Consider the following 24,432-nt stretch of genomic DNA (forward strand, 5'->3'; position numbering starts at 1 on the left):
CCTGCTCGTCGCAACTAGAGAAAGGCCGAGCGCAGCAACAAAGACCCAATGCAGCCAAAAAATTTTTAAATAAATAAATAAATAAATAGATTTTAAAAAAACAAAAACAAATGAGCCATTAGAAAAGTGGACAAATGCTATGGTAAGACATTTTCAAATACAAAATGACTGGTAAACAGTAAAAGATGTGTGGCCTCACTAGTATTCAAGAAAGCTAGGGAAAACAACAAATTTCTATTTTTTCACCCATAAGATGGCAAACATTTGAAAATATCCTTAGTATTTAAAGCTGGTAAGGTTATGGGGAAATAGGACTTTGGGGAGAGGCAATCAGGTACTATCTAACAATTTAAAAAGCACACATCTTTAATTAAAGCAGCAATTCCAAATTTAGGAATCTATCCTAAAGAAACTAACACACGTGCATACAGATGCATGTGCAAGGATATCATTGCACAATAATTTGCAATAGGAAGAAACTGGGAGAAACCTGAATGCCCACAGGTAAGGTATTGAATAAAATATTATAAATAAAAGACTATGATATATCAATATTGTGGAAAATCATGCATCACTAAAAAGCATATATGAAGTGGAAAAAGCTCCAAGACTTCTAAGGGATTAAAAAAGCAAGTTGCAGAACTATGTATGTAGTGAGATTACTTTTTACTTAAAAATTAAATAATGTATGTGACACATGTGTGTGTGTGTGTGTGTGTGTACATGCATTAAAAGACTTAATAGTGGCTACCTCTAGAAAGGGGAGTGGTATATGAGAGGGGAATGAATGCTAAGGGGGAGGACTTCTCCATTATACTTAATAAATTTATTGTTATACTCTGTAATGACCTATATGGGAAAAGAATCTAAAGAGCAGATAATATGTATATGTATAACTGATCCACTTTGCTGTACAGCAGAAACTAACACAACATTGTAAATCAACTATACTCCAATAAAAATTAATAATAAAAAAAAAGGAATGGAATACTGATACATGCTACAACAATGGATGGATATTGAAACTATTATGCTAAAGAAGGCAGTCTTCTGTGGTCCTTCTGTGGTCCAGAAGGACCACATATTATACAAATCTATTTTTATGAAATGTCCATAATAAGCAAAACTATAGATACAGGAAGTAAATTAATGGTTGCCTAGGGCTGGAGTTACGAGGCAGTTGGAGGGAAATGGGAAGTGACTAATGAGTAAGAGGTTTCTTTTTGGGGTGATGAAAATGTTCTAAAATTGGTTGTGATGATGGCTATACAACTCTGTGAATATACTAAAATCCACTCAATTACACACTTCAAATGGATAAATTGTATGGTATGTGAATTATATCTCAATAAAACTGTTTTTAAAAAAAACCTTACCTTTTTTAATAAAAAGAATATATTCAGGTACTACTTGTATAATTTAAAAAACCCAGAACAATGTACTTGAAATTCCAAAAAGGGGCCTACATTTATAAAGAAATTTAAGTTAAACTAGAAGTAGCGAAACAATGGGAGACTGAATAATCTGAAGAAACTGGAACATGATACAGAGAAAAAGAAACTCAGTTCCATATCTCAGATATACTGAAATAAATCTTTTGTGTGTTAAAAAGATTTAAATAATCTTTGTGCTAAAAACTTATTAAAACATTTTTTAATTGAAAACAAATGATTTGGAATTTTGTCCCAATTGGAAGATAAACTTATGACTAGTGAAGAAGTAGAGGAGATAAACATAAAGTGGATAGTTTCAACTATGCTGAAGTGCAAATAATGAACAGCGTAAAGTAAGAATTAGAGGGACGGCTGTATAATGGTAAAGAAATATTTGTGAATATAATGATGAATAAAAGCTTAATACCGTGGGCTTCCCTGGTGGCGCAGTGGTTGGGAGTCCACCTGACGATGCAGGGGACACGGGTTCATGCCCTGGTCCGGGAGGATCCCACATGCCGCGGTGTGGCTGGGCCCGTGGGCCATGGCTGCTGGGCCTGCGCGTCCGGAGCCTGTGCTCCACAATGGGAGAGACCACAACAGTGAGAGGCCCGCGTACCACAAAAAAAAAAGCTTAATATCCTAAAACTCCAGAATAAACCATGGGATATTAGGACCTTTTTTGAAAAACAAAACAAAACTGTAATGTAAGATTTGAAAGAAGGAATGAATAAATGCAAGGAAATGCTACTTTAAATTTACTTCTGATTAAAATCCAACAGGGACTTTTGGAACTTTTACAAACTATTCAAAAATGTATAAGGATGAATAAATGGTTATAACTATTGGAGAATATTCTGAAAAAGAACCGCACCCAAGGGGAATAACTGGTCTTACTAGGGATATGAGCCTATATACCAACAAGTAAAACAGTGCAAAATTAACACAGAAAGAGAAACATAACTCAGTGGAACAAAGTGAAGAGTAAACACTAAATAGAGAGTGATTACTGTGCACTAGGCACACACGGGTGTACTCTGGGGACACCTCAGTCAGCAAGTCACATTCTTGTCTGGCTTATGTTCTGGGTGTGGGAAGAATGAGGCAGATAAACAAGATCTTTTCCATTGTCACACGTGCTCTGAAGGAAGTAAATAGATGATGTGATGGTGGTTACTTCAGACAGAGTGTCAAGAAAGTCTCTCTGAGGATTAACATTTGAGCTGAGTCATGAATGAAGCCAGTCTTTTGAAGAGCTGAAGAGTGAAAAACCTGGGAAAAATCACTCCAGTGGACAGACCAGGTGCAAAGGCCCTGAAGCAAAAATGTACTTGGACCTGAGGAGCAGAAAGAAGGCTGGAATGGCTACAGTGAAGGTGACAGTGTCTATGGTGAGATCGGACAGAGAGAGACAAAGGAGCCAGACCATGTCGGGCCTTGCAGGTTGTGATAGGGAGTTTGGATTTTACTCTAAACTTAACATACTATACACGAAGGTTTCTTCAACAAGGGGAGGTATAAATGGATTATTTACATTTAATAGAATCGTTTAGAAAAAAGTTAGTTTTAAAATAAACAAAAATATACAAAGAATTACTTTTTCATTGACTATAAGACAAACCATTATTTTTGTATTAACAAAGAAAAAAATGCTGTCAATTGTAACTGTAAGATGTCATCTACTGTAATATACATCCTCATGTTAGTTATTAAAGTGTGAAAAAATGTGTATCTTACAAGAGATGAAATATAATATTATAAACCAGGAACTAGACTTAACTGGACAAATGTTTCAATTATATTACAAAAGGTTTACATGAAAAAGAACATTGTAAATTCACACATGGGAAAAGTTGGCATGATTAATAAAAATAAAAATTCAGACATTTGTGAGGTACCACTCACCTCCGAGTAGAAATTAAAAATGACGTATTTCAATGCTGGAGTTAGGAAGAAACATAAACTCATATAGTTCTGGAAGCATTATAAACTAATGTAACCTTCCCAAATATCTATCTAGCAACATGCATTATAATTAGAAATATTAATCCCTTGACCCAGGAATTTCATTGGGATGTGAAGAGACACAACAGTTTGCATAAAGACTTACAGTAGTTCTATTTGGGTTAATTTTAAAAAAGGAAAATGAAAACAATCAAACTAATAAAAAAAAAGGAAAATGGAAACAATTAAACCATCTAGTATCTGTTCTACTGCTCTGCCGCCTGGATCAGCTGAGAATACTCATTTTACCCATCCCCCATTGAAATGTTCTGCTTTGATTTACTCTTGAAATACAGAGGTTATGAAAGGTGAGAAGCAGAAAACGCACAGTGGTCCATTTCTCCTGTCCATGTTCCTTCAAGACAGCCAAAGGTTAATGCCCCAACTACGGTGAGCTCTAAGTTTCCCCGGAATCACTCACATGACCTTGCCCTCAGACTTCCTCAGAAAGGCCTCTTGTAAACCCTCATGGATACTGAAGCCAGATGGTGACACTGTTCAACTTATCTTCTTGCGGGAGCTTTCATCTAGTAGTGGCAAATTATCCTTTCCTTACACAACTACTTACACTCAGTTTTTCCAAACTAACAAAGTATCATTTAGGGAATATACATCACATGATAAAACTATAAAGAAAAGCAAAGCAATGATCAACTTAAAAGTCTGAAGAAAGGGACTTCCCTGGTAGTCCAGTGGTAAAGAATCCACCTTGCAATGCAGGGGATGCAGGTTCGATCCCTAACTAAGGGAACTTAGATCCCACATGCTATGGGGCAACCAAACCCATGTGCCGCAACTACTGAGCTCGAGTGCCTCAACGAGAGAACCCACGTGCTGCAAAAACTACAGAGCCCACACACTCTGGAGCCCACGCGCCACAACTAAAGAGAGAAAACCCACACACCGCAACTAGAGAAAAGCCTGTGAGCGCAATGAAGACCAAACACAGCCAAAAAAAAAAAAAGAAAAAGAAAAAAAGGAAAATAAATAAATAAATATTTTTTAAAAAGTCTAAAGAAGAATGCAATGAACAAGGGGGACAGAATTGAGGAGGGACACACGGGGGCTTTGAGGTACTAGCAATGTACTATTTCTTTTTTTTTTTTAAAGGAATTTTGCCTTTTTTTTTTTTTAAATTTATTTATGGCTGTGTTGGCTCTTCGTTTCTGTGTGAGGGCTTTCTCTAGTTGTGGCAAGTGGGGGCCAATCCTCATCGCGGTGCGCGGGCCTCTCACTATCGCAGCCTCTCGTTGCGGAGCACAGGCTCCAGATGCGCAAGCTCAGTAATTGTGGCTCACGGGGCTAGTCGCTCCGCGGCATGCGGGATCCTCCCAGACCAGGGCTCGAACCCGTGTCCCCTGCATTGGCAGGCAGATTCTCAACCACTGCGCCACCAGGGAAGCCCCACAATGTACTATTTCTTAATCTGGGTGAGAGCTTCATTTTACTGGCATTCCTCAAACTGTATAGGCATGTTTTCCGTAGTTTTTGTATATACGTTTCACAATAAAAATTATTTAAAAAACAGCAATAATCTTATTGGGATTCTGATTGGGTTTTCAGTAATTTATAAGCTGGAAGTACAGTTGACACTTGAACAACACAGGTTTGAATAGTGCGGGTCCACTTACACTCGGATTTTTTTCAATAGTAAACACTATAGTACTATACAATCCCCAGTTGGTTGAACCTGAAGATGCAGAACCATGGATATGGAGGAACCGTGTACACGGAGGAACTGGGTATACAGGAGGGCCTACTGTAAATTATATAGGGATTTTCGAAGCATGGTGGGTCAGCACCTCTAACCCCTGTGTTGTTCAAGGGTCAACCGTACTGACAGTTTTAAAAGCTTTTTCCACAGGCAAAGTGTATGTTTTATTCATTTATTTTGCTCTTTTATCATATTTTCAGTAGAATTTTAAAGTTTTCTTCATATAGATCTTACACATTTTTTACATTTATTCTTGGGTATCTTAAGGAACGTTTTCCTACTGTGAATGGGCCCCTTTTAAATATTATATTTTCTAACTTATTATTGCTAAGGGAAAGCTATTAGTTTTTATACATTAAACTTGTATCCAGTCCCTTATTGAACTATATTGCTCATTCTAATTGTTTTCCAGTTGATTGTTTTGTAATTTCTAGGTAGATAATAATTTCATCTGCAACCATTATATATTCTGAAGCCTAGTGAAGCCAATCACTCATTACTGCCCCCCTTCCCTCAGAATATACTTCTGCATTTCTTGGCCATTCACTTTTCCTCATAAACTCTCTCTTTATCAAGTTCTATACAATCTCCTGGATTGGGACTTCCCTGGCAGTCCAGTGGTTGAGACTCCGTGCTTCCACTGGAGGGGGCACGGGTTGGATCCCTGGTTGGGGAACTAAGATCCCGCATGCCGTGTGGCATGGCCCAAAAAAAATTAAAAAAAAAAAAAGATCTGGATTTATACTTGGTTCCCCATTTAATCTACTGATTACTACTGTCATCTTTTTTTTTTTTTTTTTTTTTGCGGTACGCCAGCCTCTCACTGTTGTGGTCTCTTCTGTTGCAGAGCACAGGCTCCGGACGTGCAGGCTCAGCGGCCATGGCTCACGGGCCTAGCCGCTCCGCGGCATGTGGGATCTTCCCAGACCGGGGCACGAACCCGTGTCCCCTGCATCGGCAGGAGGACTCTCAACCACTGAGCCACCAGGGAAGCCCACTACTGTCATCTTTGCTCAACTCTTCCCGATAAGGGGCTTATAGCTCCACTGATTTCAAGTATTCCTTTATGTTTTTCCTTTAAAATTGTACAATTTTAGGGACTTCGCTGGTGGTCCGGTGGCTAAGACTCCATGCTCCCAATGCAGGGGGCCTGGGTTCCATGCCTGGTCAGGAAACTAGATCCCACATGCAGCAACTAAAGATCCCACGTGCTGCAACTAAGACCCAACGCAGCCAAATAAAGAAAGAAAGAAAGATTTTACAATTTTATTGGAATCAATATCAAGTATTCCATACTAAGTTAATTTCCAAACATTAAATATCCTTTGTCACTACTGTAAGTGAAATTTCTTTAATTATGAATTTCCTAGCTGTTTTCACAAAAAATAGGAAATTCAATTTTGACGAACTGATCTCATATTCTGCCATGTTGCTCATATCATTCATTACTTGCTACAATCTCCCCCCATTTTTTTTCAAGGTTTACTAGGTACATAATCAGGCTCTCTTACAGTAATAACTTACCTCTCTCCTCCTTTACTACGTTACTTCTTCATTTCTTTTTTAATTACTCATTACAAATGTTTGCTCAAATTAGAGTAAACAGTAAGAGACACCTTGTTTTCATAAGTGCCTGTAGATTTCTCCCCTGAGATAACACTGGCTCTGGCTCTTGGTTTTAAAACTAAAATTGGCTGTTTCTGGGTGACTGGGGGAGAAGAGAAGAAAGATGTTTTTCACTGTATACTCTTGGTATGCCTTTTGAATTTTGAACCACGTAAGTGTATTATTTCTTCAACAATAAATAGTTTATGCTGAATAAAGAAAACATGCACTAAATAATCAAGTAAAAAATGCTTCCTATTCCAATTTAAGAGTATTTCAGAAATATAATTTGGGTAATCATTTCTCTCAGCATCTACTGATGAAATTATATTAGTTATATTTTTCTTACTGTTGTAATAGAGACTCTAAGAATATGTCATTGTTAAACTGACTTGTATCCTTGGAATAAAGACTATTTGTACATAATAAATAATTCTTCTAGTACGCAGTATTCCTGAGAAATAATTTTAGAGCTAGAAAGAACACCTAGTATACCTATAAATCAAAATAAACACACACACACACACACACACACACACACACACACACACAGAGCCAAAACATAAAACAAAAATACTAACGCCAACAAAACTTAAATGATTTAAGACCATGCCGCTTGCTAACAGGAGAGTCCAAAACAAGAGCCAGGTCTCATGACTCCTTGGTTCAACTGATTATTATTTTTTTTTTTTTTTTTTTCTTTTTGCGGTATGCGGGCCTCTCACTGTTGTGGCCTCTCCGGTTGCGGAGCACAGGCTCCGGATGCGCAGGCCCAGCGGCCATGGCTCACGGGCCCAGCCGCTCCGCGGCATATGGGATCCTCCCAGACCGGGGCACGAACCCGTGTCCCCTGCATCGGCAGGCGGACTCTTAACCACTGCGCCACCAGGGAGGCCCTCAACTGATTATTGGCTAAGATTTTATTTAATAATTCTGTCCAATAAAAATATGCAATATCTGGGACTTCCCTGGTGGTGCAGTAGTTAAGAATCCGCCTGCCAATGCAGGGTACACAGGTTCAATCCCTGGTCCAGGAAGATCCCACATGCTGCAGAGTAACTAAGCCTATGCACCACAACTACTGAGCCTGTGCTCCAGAGCCCGTGAGCCCCAACTACTGAGCCCATGTGCCACAACTACCGAAGCCCGCGCACCTAGAGCCTGTGCTCCGCAGCAAGAGAAGCCACTGCAATGAGAAGCCTGCGCACGGCAACAAAGAGTAGCCCCTGCTCCCCGCAACTAGAGAAAGCCTGCGCACAGCAACGAAGACCCAACGCAGCCAAAAATAAAATAAATAATTTTTTTTTTAAATGCAGTATCTGACTAACATTTTCTTCGTGAGAAGCTTTTGGATTATAACCAATTTACTCCATAAAATACACTTAAGCAGTATGATTTTTTAGTCTGAGTTTAAAAAATAACTTACAGGGCTTCCCTGGTGGCGCAGCGGTTGAGAGTCTGCCTGCCGATGCAGGGGACACAGGTTCGTGCCCCGGTCTGGGAAGATCCCACATGCCGCGGAGCGGCTGGGCCCGTGAGCCATGGCCGTTGAGCCTGCGTGTCCGGAGCCTGTGCTCCTCAACGGGAGAGGCCACAACAGTGAGAGGCCCACATACCGCAAAAAAAGTAAATAAATAAATAAATAAAATAACTTACATAATAGAGGTCTTACTGTACTAAAATCTACTGAGTCTATTAGGAAGTCAGTTTTTCATTTTACCTTTCTTATTTCATCCTGATATTGGATTCAGTGTCTTTGGATATTTATTTTTTGAGGTCAGCTATTTCAAATATATTGGCATTATAACTATGTATATCATCCACTAAAACATTTTAATGTTTTCTATTTTTGACTTTTATCCTCTTTATATTAGGATAACTATTTACTGATTTTATTGTCTTTTCAATGATGAAAACTCTTAGTTCCTTTTTTTTTTTTTTTTTTTGCGGTACACGGGCCTCTCACTGTTGTGGCCTCTCCTGTTGCGGAGCACTCCGGACGCACAGGCTCAGTGGCCATGGCTTACGGGCCCAGCCGCTCCGTGGCATGTGGGATCCCTCCCAGACTGGGGTACGAACCCGCATCCCCTGCATCGGCAGGCAGACTCTCAACCACTGCGCCACCATGGAAGCCCAGTTCCAATTATTTTTACCTTTTCTTTATCCATCTTCCCAAATCCAGTGCATGTTAAGTATTTAATAAATGTCCATGACATTATAAAGTTACACTTCTCTTTTTGTCTTGTTAATATGCATTTCTCTTTTGTCTTGAAGTGCATCTCCTCTAATAATTGCATCTCAATTTTTAAAATATATTATCACTATATATTTTACCTTTTTTTTCTAATACACTTATTATATGCACATTCCTATAGCATTCTACAGTGTACAATAATATAAAGTACATTGTCACAATTGAATTCTACAACCTAGTATTTCGGTTTTTTTTAGTTGAAATACAATTGACATACAATATTATGTTAGTTTCAGATATACTACATAGTGATTTGACATTTGCATACATTATGATACAATCACCAAGGTAAGTCTAGCAACCATCTCTTTCCAAACAAAGTTATTAAAATATTATTGACCATTTCCTCAAGCTGTATATTATATCTTTGTGGCTCATTTATTTTATAATTGGAGGTTTGTACCTCTTAATCCCCTTCACCTATTTTGCCCTCCACCTCCATCCCGCTTCCCTCTGGCAACCACCCATTTGTTCTCTGTACCTGTAAGTCTGTTCCATTTTTACAACCTAGTAGTTCTATATCAGGTGGTGGATCCATGACTCAAACCCAGGTTTTCTGATTCTAGATCTTGAGCTCTTTCTGTTATGCCACATTGACTCTATATGTCCAATCAAACTCAGGTGTTAAGAAAGCATTTAAAGGGACTTCCCTGGTGGTGCAGTGGTTAAGAGTCCACCTGCCAATGCAGGGGACAGGGGTTCAATCCCTGGTCTGGGAAGATCCCACACGCCGCAGAGCAACTAAGTCAGTCTGCCACAACTACTGAGCCTGCGCACTAGAGCCCACACGCCACAACTACTGAGCCCACGTGCCACAACTACTGAAGCCCACACACTCTAGGGCCTGCGTGCCGCAACTACTGGGCCTGCATGCTGCAAATACTAAAGCCTGCGCACTGCAACTACTGAAGCCTGCATGCCTAGAGCCCGTGCTCTGCAACAAGAGAAGCCACTGCAATGAGAAGCCCACTCATAAGAGTAGCCCCCACTCACCGCAACTAGAGAAAGCCCACAGGCAGCAACAAAGACCCAATGCAGCCAAAAAAAAAAAAAAGCATTTAAAATTATCTTAGAGATAAATCTCTTTTGGATGTTTCTAGTATTTATTTATACTTTTATATATGATAAGTGAATATACTACATGAAATTTTAAAACTAATCATTTTAAGTCATTTTCTGAACGTGAATGGGTGTAAATAAATAAATAAAACTTAAGAGAGGGGAGACAGCAGAAGCAAGAACTACAATCCTGCAGCATGTGGGACGAAAACCACATGCAGAGAAAGACAGACAAAATGAAAAAGCAGAGGACTATGTACCAGATGAAGGAATAAGATAAAACCCCAGAAAAACAATAAATGGAGATAGGCAACCTTCCAGAAAAAGAATTCAGAATAATGACAGTAAAGATGATCCAGGACCTCAGAAAAAGAATGGAGGCAAAGATCGAGAAGAAGCAAGAAATATTTAACAAAGACCTAGAAGAATTAAAGAATAAACACCTAGAAGAATTAAAGAACAAACAGAGACGAACAATACAATAACTGAAATGAAAAATACACTAGAAGGAATCAATAGCAGAATAACTGTGACAGAAAAATGGATAAGTGACCTGGAAGACAGAATGATGGAATTCACTATGGAACAGAATAAAGAAAAAAAAAAAAAAGAAAGGAAATGAAGACAGCCTAAGAGACCTCTGGGACAACACTAAATGCACCAACATTCACATTATAGGGGTCCCAGAAGGAGGAGACAGGACCCAAAAAAATATTTGAAGAGATTACATTTGAAAACTTCCCTAACATGGGAAAGGAAATAGCTACCCAACTCCAGGAAGCACAGAGAGTCCCAGGCAGGATAAACCCAAGGAGAAACATGCCAAGACACATAGTAATCAAACTGACAAAAGTTAAAGACAAAGAAAAATTATTAAAAGCAACTAGGGAAAAACAACAAATAACATACAACGGAACTCCCATAAGGTTAACAGCTGATTTCTCAGGAGAAACTCTACAAGCCAGAAGGGAGTGGCATGATATATTTAAAGTGATGAAAGGGAAGAACCTACAACCAAGATTACTCTACCTGGCAAGGATCTCATTCAGATTTGACAGAGAAATCAAAAGCTTTAAAGACAAGCAAAAACTAAGAGAATTCAGCACCACCAAACCAGCTCTACAACAAATGCTAAAGGAACTTCTCATTGGAAACACAAGAGAAGAAAAGGAGCTACAAAAACAAACCCAAAACATTTAAGAAAATGGTAATAGGAAAATACATATCAATAACTACCTTAAATGTGAATGGATTAAATACTCCAACCAAAAGTCACAGGCTCACTGAGTGGATACAAAAACAAGACCCATATATATGCTGTCTACAAGAGACCCACTTCAGACCTAGGGACACATACAGACTGAAAGTGAGGGGATAGAAAAAGATTTCCCATGCAAATGGAAATCAAAAGAAAGCTGGAGTAACAATGCTCATATCACATAAAATAGACTTTAAAATAAAGAATGTTACAAGAGACAAGGAAGGATACTACATAATGATCAAGGGATCAATCCAAGAAGAAGATACAACAATTATAAATATATATGCACCCAACAAAGGAGCACCGCAATACATAAGGCAAATGCTAACAGCTATATAAGAGGAAATCGACAGTAACACAATAATAGTGGGGGACTTTAACACCTCACTTACACCAATGGACAGATCATCCAGACAGAAAATTAATAAGGAAACACAAGCTTTAAATGATACAATAGACCAGATAGATTTAATAGATTTAGTTAGTGTATAGGAATGCAAGAGATTGCATTGATATTGATATTTATAGGACATTGATATTTATAGGACATTCCATCCGAAAACAGCACATTACACTTTCTTCTCAAGTGCACACGGAACATTCTCCAGGATAGATAACATCCTGGGTCACAAATCAAGGCTCGGTAAATTTAAGAAAACTGAAATCATATCAAGCATCTTTTCTGACCACAACGCTAAGAGATTAGAAATAAATTACAGTGAAAAAACTGTAAAAAACACAAACACGTGAAGGCTAAACAATACGTTACTAAATAACCAAGAGATCACTGAAGAAATCAAAGAAAACAAACAAAAGTCCAGGACCAGATGCCTTCACAGGTAAATTGTATCAAACATTTAGAGAAGAGCTAACACCCATCCTTCTCAAACTCTTCCCAAAAATTGCAGAGGAAGGAACACTCCCAAACTCATTCTACGAGGCCACCATCACCCGGATACCAAAACCAGACAAAGATGTCACAAAGAAAGAAAATTACAGGCCAATATCACTGATGAATATAGATGCAAAAATCCTCAACAAAATACTAGCAAACAGAATCCAACAACACATTAAAAGGATCATACACCACGATCAAGTGGGATTTATCCCAGGGATGCAAGGACTCTTCAAAATACACAAATCAATCAATGTGATACACCATATTAACAAATTGAAGAATAAAAACCATATGATCATCTCAATAGATGCAGAAAAAGCTTTGACAAAATTCAACACCTATTTATGATAAAAACTCTCCAGAAAGTGGGCATAGAGGGAACCTACCTCAACATAATAAAGGCCATATATGAGAAACCCACAGCAAACATCATTCTCAATGGTGAGAAACTGAAAGCATTTTCTCTAAGATCAGGAATAAGACAAGGATGTCCACTCTCGCCACTATTATTCAACATAGTTTTCACAGTCCTAGCCACAGCAATCAGAGAAGAAAAAGAAATAAAAGGAATCCAAATCAGAAAAGAAGAAGTAAAACCATCACTGTTTGCAGATGACAAGATACTATACATGGATAATCCTAAAGATGCCACCAGAAAACTACTAGAGCTAATCAATGAATTTGGTAAAGTTGCAGGATACAAAATTAATGCACAGAAATCTCTTGCATTCCTATACACTAACTAACAATGAAAGATCAGAAAGAAATTAAGGAAACAATCCCATTCACCATTGCAACAAAAAGAATACCTAGGAATAAACCTACCTAAGGAGGTAAAAGAACTGTACTCAGAAAACTGTAAGACACCGATGAAAGAAATCAAAGATGACACAAACAGAGAGATATACCATGTTCTTGGATTGGAAGAATCAATACTCTGAAAATGAGTATAATACACAAAGCAATCTACAGATTCAATGCAATCCCTACCAAACTACCTATGGCATTTTTTACAGAACCAGAACTAAAAAATCTTAAAATCTGTATGGAGACACAAAAGACCCCAAATAGCCAAATCAATCTTAAGGGGAAAAAAACGGAGCTGGAGGAATAAGACTCCCTGACTTCAGACTATATAACAAAGCTACAGTAATCAAGACAATATGGTACTGGCACAAAAACAGAAATATACAATGGAGAAAAGACAATGTCTTCAATAAATGGTTCTGGGAAAACTGGGCAGCTACATGTAAAAGAATGAAATTAGAACACTCCCCAACACCATACCCAAAAATAAACTCAAAACGGATTAAAGAACTAAATGTAAGACTGAACACTATAGAACTCTTAGAGGAAAACACAGGAAGAACACTCTTTGACATAAATCACAGCAAGATCTTTTTTTGACCCGCCTCCTAGAGTAATGGAATTAAAAACAAAAATAAACAAATGGGACCTAATGAAACTTCAAAGCTTTTGCACAGCAAAGGAAACTATAAACAAGATGAAAGGACAACCCTCAGAATGGGAGAAAACATTTGCAAATGAATCAAGGGACAAAGGATTAATCTCCAAAATATATAAACAGCTCATGCAGCTCAATATTAAAAAAACAAACAACCCAAACAGAAAATGGGCCGAAGACCTAAATAGACGTTTCTCCAAAGACGTAGAGAGAGCCAAGAGGCACATGAAAAGCTGCTCAGCATCACTAATTATTAGAGAAATGCAAATCAAAACTACAATGAGGTATCACCTCACACTGGTTAGAATGGACATGATCAGAAAATCTACAAACAATGACACTGCCCTGGTGGCGCAGTGGTTAAGAGTCCTCCTGCCAATGCAGGGGACACGGGTTCAAGCCCTGGTCCGGGAAGACCCCACATGCCACAGAGCAACTAGTCCGTGAGCCACAACTGCTGAGCATGTGCTCTAGAGCCTATGAGCCACAACTACGGAGCCCGCGTGCCACAACTACTGAAGCCCTCGCGCCTGGAGCCCATGCTCCACAACAAGAGAAGCCACTGCTGTGAGAAGCCCGCACACCACAACCAAGCCCCCGCTTGCTGCAACTAGAGAAAGTCCATGCACAGCAACAAAGACCCAACACAGCCAAAAATAAATAAATTAATTTAAAAAAGAAAGAAAATCTACAAACAAATGCTGGAGAGGGTGTGGAGAAAAGGGAACCCTCTTGCACTGCTGGTGGGAATGTAAACTGATACAGCCACTATGGAGAACAGAATGGAGGCTCCTTAAAAAACTAAAAACAGAATTACCATATGAGCCAGCAATCCCACTGCTGGGCGTGTACCCAGAGAAAACCATAATTCACAAAGACACATGCACCCCAATGTTCACTGCAGCACTATTTTCAACAGCCAGGTCATGGAAGCAACCTAAATGCCCATCGACAGACAAATGGATAAAGAAGATGTGGTACATATATACAATGGAATGTTACTCAGCCATAAAAAGGAACAAAGTTCGGTCACTTGTAGAGATGTGGATGGACCTAGAGACTGTCATACAGAGTGAAGTAAGTCAAAAAGAGAAAAACAAATATCGTATATTAACGCATATATGTAGAATCTAGAAAAATGGTACAAATGAACCGGTTTGTAAGGCAGAAATAGAGACACAGATGTAGAGAACAAACGTGTGGATACTAAGGAGGGAAAGAGGGTGGGATGAATTGGGAGATTGGGATTGACATACATACACTAATGTGTACAAAATAGATAACTAATAGGAACCTGCTGTATAAAAATAAATAAATAAAATTTAAAATAAAATAATAAAATAAAATTTAAAAATTGCTATGTCCAAGAATATAACTTTTTGGAAGAGTGTAGTATATCTGAAATAAAAATACACATTTAAAATTTCCATTTATTTGTCCCAAGGTATATTAAATTTAGCTTCTTTAATTTTATCTTAACAAAATAAAATATAGTTGTAAGCATGTAAAGTTTATAATCTATAGCTAGAGTTTTCTATAATTGTTGTTATTAGGTTTTAATGCATGCTCCTTTTGAGTGCTTTCAACTTAAGTGACTTGTTCAAGTCACTTAAAGCCTATCTAGAATATCATGTACAAAATGACGGAATTGTACTAAATTAATAGTTCCCAGTATAGGGTCCCTACATATCTCAGTTTCCATGAAGGTAATGAAAAGAAATCTGTAAGCCATTTCTAATTTTCAAAAAGCCTAAAAAACATGTTTACCTATGTCAAGATTGCTCAGACTAAATAAAACATCAAGTTTCTTTGCTTTAGGCTAGAATTACAAGTGAAAATACGAAGTATGCATTTTTAAATGTCATTTAGTTTGATACTTGAAAAATATCTTAAAGCACGATGTGACACTGTAATTTATAATGAGAAATATTTGGTATTCAACCCTGTATCTGGCACAGGGCTCCTAAAAACCTTGGAACTTCCTAAGTGTTAAGGGTACCTTTTGTTCTGTTAATAAGGTGACTTTTGGAAAGCACCCAAGAATGGGGACTGGTTGCCAGAGGAACCAACCATGTGATTGTGGGAACTTTCAGTCCTACTTCCTGACCTCTGGGGAGGGGAGAGGGGCTGCAAACTCAGTCAGTCACCAATGGCCAGTGATTTAATCAATCATGCCTATGTAAAGAGGCCTCCTTAAAACCCAAAACGGACAGGGTTCAGAGAGCTTCCAAGCTAGTAAACATGTGGATATTCGAGGAGAGTGGCGTGCCTGAAGAGGGCATAGAAGCTCCACGCCCTTTCCCCATCTTCCATCTGGCTGTTCCTAAGTTATACCCTTTTAAATTAAGCTGGTAAACTAGTAAGTAAAATGTTTCTCTAGAAAGTTCTGCAGGCCACTCCAGCAAATAAACTGAACCTGAGGAGGAAATCATGGGAATCTTCAAGCTATATAGGCTGTCAGTCAGACGCACAGGTGACAGACAACCTGGACTTGAGATTGGTATCTATCTCCAGGTAGACAGTGTCAGAATTGAGCAAATTTGTGGGACACCTGGTTACTGTCCATGGAGAACTGAGTTAATTGCTTGGGGTGGGGGTGAGTACACACATTGGAACTGGTGTCAGCCTCGTATAAGAAAACGAAGGGAGGGATTTCCCCGGTGGTCCAGTGGTTAAGATTCCATGCTTCCACTGCAGGGGGCATGGGTTCGATCCCTGGTCGGAGAACTAATATCCTGCATGCCACGTGGCATGGCCAAAAATAAATAAATAAATAAATAAAATATTTTTAAAAAAGAAAAAGAAAACGAAGGGAGTGAGAGGGCTGGAGAAGAAGAATGCAAAAGCTCTAAGAATTTTAAAGGGTTGCTAAGGAGCTTTCTCATAGCACCATCTGGTGGACATGTAGCAACTTTCACCAAGTATCAAAAAAGATACTGACAAAAGGACCTACAGATGGTTACTCAAAAATCCCATGCAAACTCTCTGAAGTGGCTGCCATCATTACCTGCTACACATACCTGGATGAGGTCCAAGATCCCAAGTTCACTCTCTGATGAATCCACACAAAATACAAAATAGAGGGTAGCATAATGCCGATAAATCAGTTTGTAGTCAGAGCCACCAATCAAACTGTGGAAGATGGGAAACATTTAAATGCCTATATCTTAACTGAATATATCAAAGAGAAACTCTGTGCCAAGGGAGAAGGGGCCCAACAGAAAGGGGAAGGACAGGCCAAACAACAGGCCATTTCTACCAGGTGAACGGCAACCAAATTTGGCAGAGGTGCCTAAAGCCATTTTACCTCCCCTTTTCTTCTGCCCATCCTCCCAGGCACCAAACTTGTAGATATCTGAAGCACAACCATTTAGCAGCTTCCAAAACAGAACTGGGTCTCTCCCTGAGCAGATTTAGCTCAGCTCAGCTCAAGTTGCATCAGGTACTCACCTGACACTTGAGTACTGCCTGAAAAAGCAATAATGATGAAGGCCACCCAAAAGTGGATGTATGGGGAGAAAACTGATCATTTACCTTCCACCCTCCAAGAAGTTACAGATGTTGTCATCCCGCTTGAGAACTAGATGGAAGGTCTCTCGAATAATCTGCTGTTGAATTTCTTCTGGCTACGGAATAAAAGAAATAAAGTGAATCAGTGGGAAAGTCTGAAAAACTATATCCCATCAGTGAGGATGGACAGGAAGGCAAGGGCTTCCAAACTAGGAATGATCTGAACATTTGGTACCAGTTTACAGAAAAGATAGAAATGATGAGTAGAGAAAAAGTAAAAGGGGAATCTAGGGAAAAATTGACAAGGCTCTGTTACCGGAATTAAAATAGGGTATATTTACCTAGATATCTAGTCCCTAACCATTACCATCCTGATAGGTAAGCTGATATTTCTTTACTGTGAATAACGAAGGAAAGGAGAACTGACAAACTCTCATACAAGGTCAAAGAATAACTAGAAGGCCTGGTTCTGAAATATTTTGTCTTACTCTAGAAAACATCTATGCCAGGGCAAATAACAAACGTTAATAGGTCTAACACTTTAAGGAAGTCAAGATGTAATCATGTACGTGCTTTAAAAACCTGCATTTGCCATCTTTTGTACTGGCAATACAGACATTACATATAAGATGCTGTGTTACCAACAAAGTACTACAGAGAAAGACAGAAAGTGTTCTATTTACAGATTAGAATTTTGAACAATTGCAGAGCTATAAACACCTTTTTTCACTTACTACACTCCAGAAAGCTCAACTGTGATGGAATCTCTTGATAACTCACATTTGATTTCTATTTATACATATGAAGTTCATAGTAAGTATGGTTTTTAAAAAAGGATAGTGGGAGGGAGAAATCAGTCATTAAGGCAGAAGTAGGGATTCCCTGGAGGTCCAGTGGTTAAGACTTGGCGCTTTCAATGCAGGGGATTCAGGGGAACTAAGATCCTACATGCTGCATGGCCAAAAAAAAAAAAAAAAAAAAGACAAAAGTAATAAAAAGCTCTAGACCAGTGCCCAATGTATAATGGAATTTCCCTGGCGGTCCAGTGGTTAGGACTCTGCGCTTTCACTGCCAAGGGCACAGTTTCAATCCCTGGTTGGGGAACTAAGATTCTGCAAGCCACATGGCAGGGCCAAAAAAAATCTCAATGTATAATGAATCACCCGGGAATGTTGTTAAAATGCAGATTTTAATTTAGTAGGTCTGGGCTAAGTCCTGAGACTGCATTTCTAACAAGTTTCCAGGTGAAAACAATGCTGCTGGTCTGAGGACAACATTTTGAGTAGCAAAGCTTAAAAAAACCTTCAGACTGGACTTCCCTTAAGAGTCAGAACATAGATTCAAGTAACATTAACCCCTTTCTTTCTACAGCATTGAATTTAGACTTGAAATGGTTAGTTATTTAAATGAAACAGGAAAAAAACAGGGAAAATGTCATTGTGGAGAAATTACTTTTCATAACTTTGACTTACACTGGTATACAGTGGCTCTCTTATTTACCAAATGGATAAATGAAAACTTGCTAATAACTGGTCACTGTAAGTTTGAGTAAATCAATCACTATTTTCTGGTGTCCATTTAAAGAATTCAGAAAGCTCACAGACGCCAGGATGCTGTAAAGGATTAACTCTGTGTACCCAGAAATACAAAACATGCTAAGCATCAGAACTTTTTTAAACTGACAAAAACATCTTGCAAAGCCTTTTATCTGATTCTACAGGGAAGTGGTGATAGTCAGTGGGTAAGCACTATGAAATGGTGAGGTTACCTAATTTCTAATTCAACAAAATAGCAAACTACCAACTGCTTACATCTCTCAATCATTTTAATAATCCCTCATATCTTTTAGTACTCTGCAGTTTTCAAGGTAACTTTCACTTAGGAGCTAATTTAGGTCTTATAAAAATCCTATGCTCTCCAAAGAAGATAAACAAATGGTCGATAAAGACATGAAAAGATGCTCAACATTATTAGTCATTAGAAAAATTTGTGAAACCGCAAGAATCCACTTTACACCTACTAAAATGTCTTTAATCAAAAAGATAATAGAGGGCTTCCCTGGTGGCGCAGTGGTTGGGGGTCTGCCTGCTGATGCAGGGGACGCAGGTTCGTGCCCCGGTCCGGGAGGATCCCACGTGCCGTGGAGCGGCTGGGTCCGTGAGCCATGGCTGCTGAGCCTGCGCGTCCGGAGCCTGTGCTCCGCAACGGGAGAGGCCACAACAGTGAGAGGCCTGCATACCGAAAAAGTAAAAAAAAAAAAAAAAAAATAGAAAATGTTGATAGGGAGATGGAAAAATTGGAATTCTTATATATTGTTGATAGGAATGTAAAATGGTGCAGTCACTTTGGAAAGCAGTTTGGCAGTTCCTCCGAATCATCACCATAAAGTTACTACGTGACTCAGCAATTCTACTCCTAGATATATACCCAAGAGAAATGAAAATACATGCTCACACAAAAGCGTATACGTCAGTGTTCACAGCAGCATTATTCACAAGAGCCACAGGTGGAAATATCAACTGATGAATGGACAATCAAAATGTGCCGCATCGGGCTTCCCTGGTGGCGCAGTGGTTGAGAGTCCGCCTGCCGATGCAGGGGACACGGGTTCGTGCCCCGGTCCGGGAGGATCCCGCATGCCGTGGAGCGGCTGGGCCCGTGAGCCATGGCCACCGAGCCTGCACGTCCGGAGCCTGTGCTCCGCAACGGGAAAGGCCGCAACAGTGAGAGGCCCGCGTACAGCAAAAAAAAAAAAAAAAAAAATGTGGCGCATCCACACAATGGAATATAATTTAGCAATAAAAAGGAATAAAGAACAGATACACACAACATAGATGAACCTTGAAAACATTATACTAAGTAATAGAAGCCAGTCATAAAAGACCACATATTGTATGATTCCATTTTATAGGAAATGTCCAGAATAGGCAAATTTAGAGAGACAGAAAGTAGACTAGTGGTTGCCTAAGGCTGGGGGAGTTGAGGGGGAAACACAGAATGACTGCTAATGGGTAGGGGGTTCCTTTTTGGGATAATGAAAATGTTCTAAAATTGTGGTGATGGTTGCATAACTCTGTTAAGTACTAAAAACCATTCTATTGTATATTTTTAAAAGGTGAACTGTATGTTATGTAACATATCTCAATAACACTTTAAAACCTGAGAGAAAAATTCACACACACACAAATGCAAATACAAATTGAATAGTGTTATTGAGTGTTAATATAAAATCGATATAATAAAATGTAACCTAGCTAAAAAATTCTATGAAAAAGGTAAAAAAATTTTTTTTTCATTTCTACTTGACAAAAGAGGAAATGAAGTCTGAAAGAGGTTTTTGTTAACTTGACACAGGGTAAAATAAGGTGTTGCTGAGGCCTGAACATAAGTTTTCTGACACTCTCCACTCTACGGTTTCACAATTACGTACTTAACATTTTGAAACCTAGCCACGAAGAAATAAAACGTTGGGTGGCAGGAGGCAAATAATCATGTTTATTTTTTCCAGAGTAACGTCTTTGGAAAATTCAAATTCACATTATCACGTATAATTTCTCAACATTTCTCACTTTCAAACTGACTTTCTTCAACTCTACGTAGTGAAAGGTATTAATTCCTGGGCAGTCCCAGCCTACACTGAAGCAAAATAATTCCAAGAAAGCACTTTTCCAAATCCGTTAGCTAAAGCAAAATCATTAAAAAGCTGCATATTTCTTCCTCCTCGTGAAACTGCGTTTAACAGTTTAATTAATTTGAGATTAATTTGATTTCAATCATTTGATGTCAATCATTCAAGTTGTCCATGAGGCACACCCCCTCCACACACACACACCATTTATAGAGCCCTGAGACTCTGCGAGAAGTGTCACAAAAATGGCACAAAAATGCCGGGGTCCAAGAAGGGGTGGGAAAGAGCGGGGGTAGCGGGCGTGGGACACATAGGCCTGACACTGGCCCCGGTCCGGGGAAGATCACATATACGGTGCATGAGGCCTAGGAGGTCAGCGGGCGATGCCCGCGTGCGCCGTACGGGACAAAGAGAGAGAAGGGGGCGCAGGTGCCCTGTAAGGATGTGACGAAGCTCGGCCGCACTCACGAAACGCTGGTAGAAGCGGACTAGCCGCGGCTTCCCGTGGTTATTGAAAACCAGAATCGCCTGAATCATCTTTGCCCGCCACGCTCCTTTCACCACCAGCTGCTTCCAGAGAGCATCTCCTTCCGCCACAACACGGACGCTTCCGGTTGGTGCGCTGCTGAGAGTGGCTCCCGGAAACATGTCCCGGCGCCCAAGGGCCCGATCACCAAGAGTCCGGTTTCCCGGCACGCCTTGCAGAAGGCTCCAGGACGGGCGGCGGGTTGCGGGGGTAAGGCTGGTGCGGACACCGAGGCTAGGGCCGCAGAATCCCGGGCCTGGCGCAAAGCCGAGCACACCGGAAAAGCGGATCAAGAAGCAGAAACCCCAACAGCAGCCGCGCTCCCAGGTGAAGCGCAGCGGGAGTCTCCCTTTATCGTCATCTGCCTTAACATATGCAGTCTTACCTTCCCCTTAACACTGCAGAACGTTGCGCGGTGTGGAGATGCAGGCTAATTTAGCCATTCCCCGGTTGGGGAAAGTTAGGTTCATTTTTATTTTTTAGTATTACATACAATGCTGTAGTGAATTATATATGTGCCTCCTCGTGCAAAAGGGCTCTCTCTCCACGGTAGATAGCGAATGGTGGAATTAAGGGATCTTTAATGCAATTCCTTTTAAAAGGTACCGGCGACCCCAAATTAGTAAAGTTTTTGTATTTTCTTTTAATGACTTAGTGCGGGTGAGCTGGAGCACGTCCTTATAACACAGATAGACCTGCAAATTGGAATCACCTACCCAAAGGACAGTTGACAATATTTATCAAAAGCCTTTAAAATATATTGAACATTTGACCCAGCATTTCCAGTTTTAGAATTTATAATAAGACGATGTGGGTGTGTGAAAAGATTTAGCCTCAAGAACGTACATCTCAGCAGTCTTACTACAGGGGAAAGTGGGAAGCAAACTAATTATTCCAAAATGAGAAACTGGTTAAATGCATTGATCCACATGCATATGTATGTAGAGGGACACTCCACTTTGTAAAAGATTGGAAGTATATACACCAAAATGTGAATAATAATTGTGTCTGATGGAATGGCAGCATCATAGTGTTCACCACAGGCCGGTGGAACCACACTGATCAAAACCCTGGCTCTGTCCACCACCTGTGCACCTTGGGCAAGTGTCATCATTTGTAAAACAGGCATAATATCAGGTTCTTTTACTGTAAAACTAGTTTATTTCTGCTTGAAAAAAAAATTCTACTTACCTAAGACAGTTGTTATAGCACAAAAAGAGTTAATATTTGTAAGTACTCAGAGCAGTGCATGGTATATAATTGAGTACTACATAAGTGATTTTTTAAATGGTGGTGGAATTATATTTTTTTCTTACTTTAAATTTTCTAAAATAAAGTGTATTACTCTTGTAGCCAGTTTTTTTTTTCATTTAAAAGAATCCAAAGGCAATAAATATGCACTGAAACTTGACAAAATATTTCAAATGTTGAGGAGGAATACCAAAAAAAAATTCTGAAACAGAAGAATAATAAGTGAGACCTAGCTCTACCCACTATTAAAACCTACTATGATAGTTCACATTGTCATTAAAGGGAGACTTATTGAAATATAATGGATAATTTAAGTATAAGTGATTTTAATATGTGATGTGGAAGACATCATACCTTGCAAGTGGGAAGGAATTCAGTGTGTTGGGATAACTGGTTAGCAATTTGAAAATAAGCAATTTAGTTATCTCCCTTCATACTCTCTCAAATTAAAGGCAGAGTGGATTACAGAGTTAAATATAAAACCAAGTAATAACTAGAATGGAAGAAAATGATAGAGAATCTAACATCTGAAAAGAGTATATAAGCTTAGAAACAATAAAAATCATAAAAAGTCAAGATATAGCTATATAAAAATTTTACGTTCGTAAGTCAATTTTTTTTTAATGGAAAAGTTTTTAAAATATGGCAAATGGTTATATTTAAAATATAACTGATAAACCAAAAGAACCTCCCCCCCTCAGTAATAAATGGGCAAAGGAACTGAGTAACAAATGAGGAAATACATCTAGAAAATGAACATGAAAAACAATGCTTAAGCTCACTATAAATGGGGGAAAAGGCTAATTAAAAGTAAAGTATTGGGCCTCCCTGGTGGCGCAAGTGGTTGGGAGTCCGCCTGCCGATGCGGGGGATGCGGGTTCGTGCCCCGGTCTGGGAGGATCCCGTGTGCCGCGGGGCGGCTGGGCCCGTGGGCCATGGCCGCTGAGCCTGCGCGTCCGGAGCCTGCGCGTCCGGAGCCTGTGCTCCGCAGCGGGGGAGGCCGCGGCAGGAAAGTAAAGTATTAACTTAAAATTAAAGTGTTATTTTTACCTTATCAAATATCAATTTTTAAAATATTATCATACCCAAGTCTAGCAAGGGTAGCGTGAAAATAGTCCTCTCCTACCTTGCTGGTGAGATTATAATTTAGAACAACCCCTTTGGAAAGCAATTTGGCAATATAACAAGACCTTTACAGCTTCCAATGCAGGGGGCATGGGTTCAACCCCTGGTCAGGGAAGATCCCACATGCCTCAAGGCGTGGCCAAAAAAACCAAAACAAAACAAACAGAAAAAAAAAACCCAAGACCTTTACAAAGAATTCCTAGATTCCCAGTAATCTGACTCCTAGGAATCCATCCCTAAAGAAATAACCCCGGGGACTTCCCTTGCGGTCCAGCGGTTAAGACTTCACCTTCCAGCACAGGTGGTACAGGTTTGATCCCTGGTCCAGGAGCTAAGGTCCCACATGCCTCGCGCCAAAAAAACCAAAAGATAAAACAGAAGCAATATTGTAACAAATTCAATAAAGACTTTAAAAATGGTCCACATCAAAAAATCTTAAAAAAAAACCCAAAAAACCAAAATATAGTGGCGGGGGGAGGCAGGTGAGATTGAGGGAACTATGTAATTTACAATAGTTTTTGACACAGATAGCTCCAAAGAGGGATCAATTAATTACCCAAATTCTGGAAAATAATAGAGCTATTAAGGTAGACAATCTTAAAAACAATGACATGAAGACTAGCGATATATTGATAGGAAGTAGTTATATAACATCAACTGAAAAAGGATTATCAAATTTTATGTGTTGGTATAAAATTG

The 24,432-nt window shown here is 39.3% G+C and overlaps 1 protein-coding gene across 1 annotated transcript in view; it reads right to left on the reverse strand.

Annotated features, from left to right (window-relative positions):
• Nucleotides 1-21,419, reverse strand: part of AP3S2 (adaptor related protein complex 3 subunit sigma 2) — a 66,469-nt gene extending 45,050 nt beyond the window's left edge. Inside the window, exons 1-3 of the mRNA XM_060097381.1 lie at nucleotides 21,300-21,419; nucleotides 17,228-17,319; nucleotides 16,714-16,825 (exon numbers count right to left, since the gene is read on the reverse strand). Of these exons, the coding sequence (XP_059953364.1) occupies nucleotides 16,714-16,825; nucleotides 17,228-17,319; nucleotides 21,300-21,368 (273 nt within the window). The 5' untranslated portion in view covers nucleotides 21,369-21,419. The remainder of the gene's footprint in view (nucleotides 1-16,713; nucleotides 16,826-17,227; nucleotides 17,320-21,299) is intronic.
• Between the last annotated feature and the right edge of the window lie 3,013 nt (nucleotides 21,420-24,432).

Source organism: Mesoplodon densirostris, chromosome 4 (assembly GCF_025265405.1).
Source record: "Mesoplodon densirostris isolate mMesDen1 chromosome 4, mMesDen1 primary haplotype, whole genome shotgun sequence".
Taxonomy (NCBI): Eukaryota; Metazoa; Chordata; class Mammalia; order Artiodactyla; family Ziphiidae; genus Mesoplodon; species Mesoplodon densirostris.